The 10,386-nt window shown below is 40.5% G+C and overlaps 1 protein-coding gene and 1 pseudogene across 1 annotated transcript; both read right to left on the bottom strand.

Moving 5' to 3' along the window:
* Window positions 1–2,337: 2,337 nt before the first annotated feature.
* On the bottom strand, window positions 2,338–3,648 carry LOC110692370 (annotated as a pseudogene).
* Window positions 3,649–5,182: 1,534 nt separating this feature from the next.
* Window positions 5,183–6,400, bottom strand: LOC110692361 (probable carboxylesterase 1; the record flags this gene model as incomplete). The annotated part of the gene is made up of 1 exon (XM_021869370.1): window positions 5,183–6,400. A coding segment is annotated over one exon (969 nt), but the record flags the coding sequence as incomplete, so codon positions are not given.
* Between the last annotated feature and the right edge of the window lie 3,986 nt (window positions 6,401–10,386).

Raw genomic sequence — 10,386 nt, 5'->3', positions numbered from 1 at the left:
TAAAATAAAAGTTTTAGAAGTTTTGGTGGTAAAAAACATTTTTTTGATTTTTTTGGTGGTAAAAGTCAAAAAATCCAATTTTAAAATTAAATAACCTACGGAGTGTACTAGTCAGGAAAAAGAACTTTAATCAATAATTTAATAGAAATAGTGCAATAAAATAATAGATAAACAACGTAACACAACTATGATGTTACCTGATATATAAAATGTGTATGAAATTATGATATAATTTTTTTTTTTATGAAATCTCAGTCATCAAAATCTTTGATTTGATTTTGAGTATTATCTTTGGGATTTAGAGGATCCTTTACAAATATGTTACCAAGATCTCCTCATATATATTGTGCCTGGATATGTTTGTTTAAATCTCTCACGATCTTTTGAAAGATAAGAGTGAAATTTGGATGTTCAAATAAATTGGAATTCATTTTTTGATGGATTTATATCATATACGAATAAGTCGTTCATTCCACCATGTAAAGTAATTAATCTCGTGTTTTTCAAAAAGTCAAATAATCTCGAGGTTTCACTCTTGTATGTAAATGATTCCCCCCATGCTATTTTTTGTTCAACCCATACTTCTCATTAGAAATTTTCAGAATTGAGTGGCATAGAGGATTATTTTCCCTTTGAACACTTGAAAGATAACAGATACTTTGTACTTTTATATTATAGCACGACAACTTTTTAATTTCCTTTAAAATAAAATCAATTAGCTAGAAGTGTCTTTGAAAAGTGAAACCTCTAAAAATTTACTAGAGATGTTCCCTTTACAAATGAGGCCTTAACCTATTGTTTTGTACATATTGGCCTCATAATCTCATATTGATCAGCTATATTTTCAGCTCTATGCCCATGCAGAGTAACATTCTCTGTTTTGTTTTTCTTACCAAAATTTGGCTCTGTCTAACTAACTGACTAGAATCTTACTCCGCGTCCAATAGGTGCTAAACTGTGCTCACAAAACCGAACATTGGTACAGAGTATAATCAAGAACAAATTAATCCGATAATCTTAGTCATTAGTGCAAGACTGTAGGGGTCAATCGGAAATGAAAAACATTAGACAGGTATTACAATCATATATCTAGGCAGGGTCGTCTAAATCAATTTGGAGAGTTTAACTGTTTAAGGCCCTTGTTTCACGCTTGCATCAGAGCAAGAGACTAATATTCTGATAAGCGGTTTTTTTTACAAAAATTGGAGGATTGGGCTCTAAAAAATTGGGCCTTCATAGAGGCCCTGTGCTAAGGTCTATTTGCACAAACCCTTTGCCGGCCCTGTATATACGAGTACTTGAATAGCTACTTCCTATTAGGCTTATATGCAAATAGCAATTGACGAAATGTGCACAAAATATAATTCTGAAAAAGAATACACAACATGTAATGTCATAATTAATGTACAGTCATTAAGCAATCTCCTTATCTATATAACTTTTCCAAATAATGCGTCAAATTGACAACCACATATCTTTGGTCATTCTTCATTAGCGTATGCTGAAAATTTTAAGGTGCAGCATCCTGTACCTTGCTAGGTACATACAAAAAAATGCGGAAAGAACATGTAGCTGTTTTGTAAAGAATATATAGTTTTTTTGTAAAGAACATATAGCAGTTTTGTAAAGAACATTCAATTTTATGTTTTTTTTTAATATCTAAAGAACATATGTAATATTAATAAAGAACATGATATTACTATTTAATGAACATTACTTGTATATACCCATCATAATTTTAAGACAAAATTTAAAGAACAATTCACAATAAATAATGAACAGTATATCACAAATAAAAGTACATTACACTGATAATCAAAGAACATGGACATATGTTCTTTTCACTTTTTTTTGGTGCAAATATGTTCTTTTTACCTTAGGCATATGTTCAATACATTTTAATATTATGTTCATTTCACTATAACTATATGTTCTCTACATTTATATAATATGTTCTTTCCTTGAAACGTCTGTACCATGCAAGGTACCCACGCCTGTAGGAACCACACACTAAGTGTATGCAGGATCAGGGGCCATATATATTCAAGACAAACTTTTAAATAAGACGGATGTTCAGTAAATTACTGAACATCCGTTATAAAGTGACAATAAAATGTGCAAAAGTTACACTAAAACGCATAAAAGTTACCTTGACATATATAAAAGTTATTTATGCTTCATTGATAAATTTGACAAAAGTGACGCTAAATTTGACAAAAGTGACACCAAATCTGACAAAAGTGTACCCGATGACTCAAATCGCACTATCAATCTTATCATCTTTCACACGAAGTGTACTTCGTTTATATAGCATATGGAATATTAGTCAACAAAAACAAAAGATCAACAACAATCGAACAATGCCAAATTGCTAACAATCAACTCACTACATTTATTTAACTCCGCCTAATACAATATTTTACCTTTTAATAATACAACTTAAATTGATAATAACTAAACTTGATAATTTTATTTAAAGACGGAGGAAGTAACACAAACAATGTACCGTAGCTGTTAATTAACTCCGATTATGGATGAAAGAAACAATTCGTTGACGAATAACACTAGCCTCAGGATCCGTATGATCATTAATATTAAAGCAATGCTCTTTTTCTTTGTTCTCCATAACCTCCACCTTCCCATTCCACCCACTGTTGATCAACTCATCCACATACAATTTCCCAACACCATACAAAAAGTCCTTCTCAGCTAGCACAACCAACACCCGGCCGCACGCGATTCGAGCTAGATCCTCTACAGCAGGCTTCATCCTAGGATCCTTAGGGCCTACATTTGTTGGACACATGAACATCCACATTTTATCACCTTCAGCAAAATAAGGATGCAACAATATCATCCCTTCAATCTTTGCACCCTCAGGTAGTCCAATGGACCCTACCTTAGCTAATAATGTGTGCGACATGGTCCCACCTGCTGAGTTCCCACTGACAAATATACGGCTAAGATCACCGTATTTGTTGAGCCAAGGCTCAGGTCCAGTGCCCTTACTGTGAGACGCCACCCACTCGAGTGCGGCCCATGAATCGTCGTAACACGCAGGAAGAGGGCGTGCAGGGAAAAGGCCGTACTCAACTGAGACAACAATGACGTTGGCATCGGCGGTGATGTGGGAGCCAAAGCGGGTGTAATCCTCGGAGAAGGCGGACCGCATGCAGAAGCCTCCTCCGTGAATGAATAACACGACAGGGAGTTTTCTGTGTGGTGCACGCGCTGGTGAGCGCAGAAGAAGGGATGAATACTCGAACGGAGACATCCTTGGAGATTTCGACGTCTTTGATTAAGACGCCGAAGGTGGAGCCAAAGGAAGGAGGGACAATCTTAGAAGTGGGAGTAAAGACATGGATACGACCGTCTTTGAGAACGTTGAAGAAGAGGAATTTATGGGCTATGTCTGATTCAGAATAATTCCACTCATCAGATTCAGAGGAGTTGGTGTTTGAAGACATGATTGATTAATGTAATGGGAATTGAATTGAATTGAATGTTGTGTTAGTGATAAATTGGTTGGAGATAGTTCTGAATTTAAATAAAATTGGTGATACAATTGAGATGGACTTTCTGTTTTGGAGCAAGCAACGAGGATAGTATGACAGTGTGCTTTTGAATTTTGAATGTCACATAACTCACTTTGGTTGATTTTTATTAAATTAAACTAGTGCATCGGAGCATTGCACCGCTTGTTACTTTAATTAGACCTTATTTGTATATGATATCCTTTTCTTTTAATAGATCTTGTGATTTACAAATTGTAATTATATATATTTATTTTCATGTTTATACATGTTGATGATTGATTAATTGATTTAGATGGTTGGTTGATAATTTGCAATAATCATCTTTCTTATAAGTGGTTAGATGTTCAAATCTCAATAAATGGTTTATATAATGGTAAGAAATGTGAGATAGCAGATAGGATAAACATTTATTTCCTTTGTTCTTTTTTACTTGACTTGTTTCTTTTATCACGCTTGTCAATGCAAAATTTTAACGGTCAATAACTTAAATTCTCCATAATTAAGAATTATAAAAGTTATATACTATGATAATACTTATTGAGGCGAATCCAAAAAGATCATACATGAATATATTTTTTCTTACATATTATTCACAAAAGACGGTCAAAGGAGGGGTGGTGAATAGTGTAAAAGACAAAGCGGGTCAAGTAATAAAGAACGGAGGAAGTATATATTAAGTGTAAGGCTCCATTGGTGAAATTGTAAAATGGGTTGTGTTATGTAAAGGACTAAAGAAGTAATAGTAAAGATAGTGGAATAGATTTTTGAATTATACTTGTAGATAAAAATTAAAAAGTAAGAATAGATTCTCAGTTTAGTGAAATAATTTAGGGGGAGTGTTTGGTTAGGAGATTTTTGGTGCAAAAAGAGTTGTTTGGCCATTTTAAAAAGCACTTTGAGATATTTGGTAAAGAGTTTTTTGGATCCAAAAACTTTTTTCTAAAAAGATTATATGAGGGGAGTTTTTTGAAAAAGAGTTTTTAGCTTTTTGGTTGTTTTATACTCTAAAACAATTAATAACCAACATGTTACATGTACCAAACACCTTTACACAAACCACAAATTAAAATCAAATAAGCGAAACAACTAATGCAATTAGTTAACAACTAATAGATGATTAAAACAACTACTCAATAACATCTAAACGCTAATTGCCAAGCATGGCCTTAAAGCATAATTAAATTAAATTTTTAAAAGGCATGTTGAACAATGTCTTATCCACACCATATGGTTATCAAAAGATCGCCTAGAGATTGCACTAGAAGTCCCAATCTTAGTTTCTTACAAGTAACTTATCATCGCTCGAGTATTAAAATGCATAAATGTCCTGATTAATAGCTAATTAGCTATTGCCTATTTGTTAAACTATCTCTACATTGGCAAGAATGTCCTGTGAATTGAGAATTCCTTCTTTTTCCAAGCTCCACACGGGTTGTGCCCTCCAAGGACGGTAAATTATCAAAACAATACACTCAGCTCGTATACAAGAATCCGTTATATGATCGGATGTCATAAAATCTAAATTTAAACAAGACTAAACACACATTTTCTGCATTTTAGGCCTTAAAATTAAAACACTTCAGTTTACATATTTTTATTAACTCTGATCATTAGTCCATTAATCATCCTGATGAATACAGGGGTCATATAATTCTAGTATTAACTGTAACAAAATGTAACATCCATGAACAATTAGTAAAGTACTAAACCAAAGTTGAAAATGTTTCACCTTTTACAGTCCACAAATACAAATAAACGTACAACTGAACAATGCACATTTAACATCGTCCCATCAATAATTTAATTCGTTGCATACAAGATTTTTTTTTTTTATTTGCAAATATATTTCTGAAGATTAGCCAGGGAAAAAATTAGATAATAATTATTTTATCATATCAACTCGGATTATGGATAAAGGAAGTGATCCGTTGACGAATAACAAGAGCCTCAGGATCTGAATGATCATAAATATTAAAGCAATGATCTTTTTCTTTGTTCACCATAATGTCCACCTTCCCTTCCCACTCACTCTTGATCAACTCATTCACGTACGTCTTTCCGGCACCATACAGTCCATCTTTCTCAGCCAGCACCACCAACACCCTGCCACACGCGATCCGAGCTAGATCCTCTACAGCAGGCTTCATCCTCGGATCCTGAGGCCCTAAGTTTGTAGGACACATGAACATCCACATTTTATCATCTTCTCCGAAATAAGAATGAATTAGTATCATCCCTTCAACCTTTGCATCTCCAGGGAGTCCCATTGACCTTACCTTAGCTAATAATGTGTGAGAGATAGTCCCACCTGCAGAATTTCCACTGACAAAGATCCGGCTAAGATCACCGTAATCGTTGATCCAAGGTTCAGGTCCATTGCCCTTACAGTGAGATGCCACCCACTCGAGTGCAGCCCAAGAATCGTCGTAACAAGCAGGAATAGGGCGTGCAGGGAAAAGGCCATACTCTACTGAAACAACAATGGCATTTGCATCAGCGGTAATGTGACAACCAAAGCGCGTGTTATCCTCAGAGAAGGCAGATCGCATACAGAAACCTCCTCCATGGATGAATAACACGACATGAAGTTTCTGTGTGGTGCACGCGTTGGTGGGTGCAGAGGAAGGGAGGAAGATTCGGGCAGAGACATCAGTGGAGATTTCGACGTCTTTGATTAAGACACCGGAGCTGGAGCCAAAGGAAGGCGGAACATTCTCAGAAGGGGGAGTCAAGACATGGATACCACCGTCTTTGAGAACGTTGAAGAAAAGGAATTTTTGAGCAATGTCTGATTCAGAGTTGTTTCGGGTGAAAACAATGGGACCTTGCCGAAGGTCCGCTGAAACGGAGAAGACTGGATTCGGTCCAAGTTATGCTGGGCCGAAGGTTTCCTGCACAGTAAACACACGTAAACTAGCCTCGGGGGTGTTGCCGAGGAAGGCCCCTCCGATGCTAAAGTCAGTACAATGTGTAGAAAGAGAACACTATGCAAGAGAATTAGTTGCTTGAGGCTTTGCTTGAATATATGAGAATATATGAATCTATCAATCAATCCCCTAATGTATGAATATTGATGGCTTTTATACCTCTTCATACATGGAGAGGTTGGGCCTTTGCCCAATTGGCTTGCTTTGAGGGCTGACCTTTGACTTTAGCACAATTGGAGAGTTGAACCTTGACCTTGGGCTTTTAATTGGATCATTTAATGCCTAGGCCCAATTGGACTAAATTGGACCCAAACAACTTGCCCCCCTGACCCGATTTGGAAGGATGACGGGTCGGGTTTGATTTAATTCAGAAAAGGAGGGAAGTAAATGATTTAATTAATCCAAAAATTTGAATTTAAACCGTAATTAATGAGATAACAACGGTTAAGGCGGATGATGGTGGAAGTTGGACGGATAATGGGCAGTTTAATCGCAAGGTCGTGTGTTTAACGGTTACTTAGTGGGGTATTTAAGAGAAATTGAAACGCGGACTCCCCGTATCCCATTCCTGGAGATATAAACAGAGGCGCGTCATCTCTCCTCACTTATTCACCAACACAAACCCAGAATTCTCGAGAGAAACCAAGAACCCGCATCAAAACTTCGCAAATTCCCCGAGCATTAAGCTTAGAAACTGAGACTTGCCACTACGAACTCGTAAATCGGCAACTTTCGCTTCAGATTAAGGTAAATTCCTTTGATTTCAGTTTATTTTTCTTCGAATTCGAACTCCTTCCCTTTTTTTTTCGAATTTTTTCTTCGAAATAATCAATGGCAAGAGGAGTTAGAGGTAGAGCCCATGCTCCAAGAAGAGCAAGGCCAATTCCCGATCCTAGGAACAGGATTGGGACCTGGAATGGACAAAGGCCAGAGTCTGACCCTGCAGAAGGGATTAGGGCGACTCCAATTTCCTCGGCTCCTCCTCAGAGAACGGAGGGGCCGAGCGCTTCTGGACGGGACGATGAAGTTCCCGCTGTCCTTTGGGATATCCTCCCCGGGTTTTCAGAGTGGGAGAATGCCGAAGTAGCTTCGGCCATGATAAAGAACCGCCCCTACTCATGGTGGGTGGAGAATGCCGAACAATATCGGTTTGCCGAGCAAATTGAGTTGCATTACGGCATTTTTGAAGCTGATGGGTATTGGTGCCGAATGCCCGCGGCATCCGATAGAATCCATCGTCCACCCCCAGGGTATGTGGGGGTGTACACAAGACAGCTTCAGTACGGGCTGAGGTTCCCTTTGGACGTATTCGTCCGAGACTTGCTGATCCATTACAATATCTCCCTATGTCAGTTAACTCCCACCAGCATCCGAAGGGTGATGACATACTTATGGGTCTGCAAGTTCTTCAAGTATGTGCCGAACCTGCACTGCTTCAAAAAGCTTCATCGGCTAGTGCCAAATATTCAAAGTGGGCACGGAAGCCATGGTTCTGGGTGGTACCGGATTGAGTCTCGGCCCCAGTACCTAACCATGTGGCCGAACGACTCTTTAGACAAGGACTGGAGAGGTCAATGGATTTGGGTTAGGGCACCCACAGATCCGGGCCACCCTTGCGTCTTCAGCGCTCCCCGGTACCTTGCTGAGCCTGATCCCGACATGGGAAGTCTAGGTCCCCCCGCAGATAACGGGCCGGATCCGAACCTTGATCAACAACATATCTTCGGCAAGCTGCCGAACCGGGGGGGCAGCGGCCGAATGCAGCATATCCCGGAGACTTGGCTCCCCGATACGCATTATGTTTTCCAAGAGAACATGCTAGCAGCTGTTGGCCTCAGCCGAAAGTTTAAGGATGGTAAGCTTCTTCGGCTGGGGCCGAGGCTTTTTAATTATCTCTTTTTCTTCTCTCACTTCGCTTTTTTATGCTGTGCCAACCTATCTGAACTGACCTTTCCCCTTTTCTTTTTCAGAACGGGACGAGACCAACGTTGGCATTAACTACGCTCGTCTTGGTGTCAACCGAGAACGAGTTGTAACTGATCGGGCCCCGTCTATCACTGAACCGAGGCATAGGGAAGTTCATCTAGACTCTTCCCACTTCCAAATTGAGGCTGTTGCTCTGTATCAGAGGCATAAGCCTTGGTGGAAGAAGAGAGACCCCTGGTTTCAGCTGCTGGACGAAGAAGCTGAAGCTGCCCGTACAGCCGAAGAGGTTGCACGGGTTCTCGAAGCTTGCGAAGGAGGAGAAGGGTCCTCCAGAGCTGCTGAAGAAGAAGCTGCAGCTAGGGCAGCTGAAGAAGACGAGGCTTTGCTGAAGACCTCGGTGAGCTTTCAGACTTTGTCTTTCTTCTTTTTTCTCTTTTTTTTTTTTTTTTTTTTTACTCACATTCTTCCTCCCCCCTGTCTGTTACAATCTGAAGAGAGTAACAGACACAGAGAAGGGAAAGCCCCTGTTCGTCCCGAAGACCAAATACAAGAAGAGTCTTCAGACTCAGACATGGACGAGCAGCCTCTTCAGAAAAGGCGCCGAAGAATGGCCATCATCGGCCCTCACGACTTTCAGCGGAGGCCGATGACCATCGGCATTGAAATAAGGGAACCCGAGGAAGGCAATGGATCGCCGAGGGTTCCCCGGCCACCACCCCAATCACCTCAAAAGACCCCTCCGCCACCTCCTGAGATGGAGGTGGATCAGAGAACTCCCGAATCTAAGGGAGGGGTCCAAGAAGCAATTCAGGAGAGTGCTGCTGAGCACAAAAATAAGGATGCGTGATGCCCAGTGCTGAGGGTTTCACGGCAGACATTGCAAGAGAGGTTGAGGCTTTCGTCCTCACCCCTGAAGAAGAAGAGGTCATAGTAATTGACTCTTCTGAGAAGGATGATGCTGAGCCATTCAAAGCTAAAGAAGCTCCATCGTCATCCTTTCCTTCTTTCCAGACTCTGCAATATGGAGAAATGGGTTTCTCGGCCCCCCGAATTCCAATCCCAGATCACATCTGGGACCTCATATGGGGTCAGAACCGTGAAGGTGCTGCAGCCTACTTCGGCGATTTTGCTGGCATGTCCGAAGTAGATAGGGCAAGAATCTGGTCGCTGAAGGCCACTGCTGGGATGGGCGAATCCAGCAGATCAGTTCCTGACCCAGCCAGGTCTAACCAACTGCTGATGATGCAGGTGATTTTCCTTGCCTTTATTTCCTCTAAAATTCAGCTCTATTTTTATTTACCTTTATTTTTTTTTTAACTTGTGCTCCTGTTTTCAGTTCGTGCACAATCAGACTCTCACTGTAGAGCTGATAGATACCCTACAAGATAGGGTAGATGCTGCCGAGCACGACAAGAAGGTAGCTGAGGAGGAATTAAAGCTTGCTAAGCTGAAGCAAGCAGCAGCTGAAGAGAAGCAGCAGAAGGGTGAGGAGTACGAGAAAAAAGCTGCTGAAGCCCTTAAAACCTTCTGCGACGCTATGGAGAAGGAAGTTTTTCCCCCACTGATGGAAGGGGAAAAATTCCTCCAGGAGCACATGGGAGTGGACGTCTCCAAATTCAAGGCTGCCGTTGAGAGCCGTATTCAGGAAGGAGCTGCTGCACAAGCTGAAGTGCAGCAACGGCTAGAAGCTCTTGAAGCCAGCAGAATGGCTGCTGAAGAGCTGCTCCAAGCCAGGGATGTCCAACTCTCAGAGGCTGTTGCTGCTGCTGAAGTTCAAAAAGCTAAACTCCATGAGGCTGGGGATCAACTGATGGCCAAAAAAGTAGAAGTGGCCCAGGCTCAGACAAAGGCTTCCCAAGTTCAGCAGGAGCTGAATGAGCTGAAAGGTTCCTCCTCCAAGCTCGCCGATGAGCTGAAGAAATCCAAGGAAGACTTGGAGGAGACCCAGAAGAAGTTGGCTGATGCTGAGGCTCTACTCAAAGTCCGTGTCTATACCC

This window comes from Chenopodium quinoa, unplaced genomic scaffold, assembly GCF_001683475.1.
Source record: "Chenopodium quinoa cultivar QQ74 unplaced genomic scaffold, ASM168347v1, whole genome shotgun sequence".
In the NCBI taxonomy this organism is placed as follows: Eukaryota; Viridiplantae; Streptophyta; class Magnoliopsida; order Caryophyllales; family Amaranthaceae; genus Chenopodium; species Chenopodium quinoa.
This window is presented reverse-complemented; position numbering and strand designations above follow the sequence as displayed.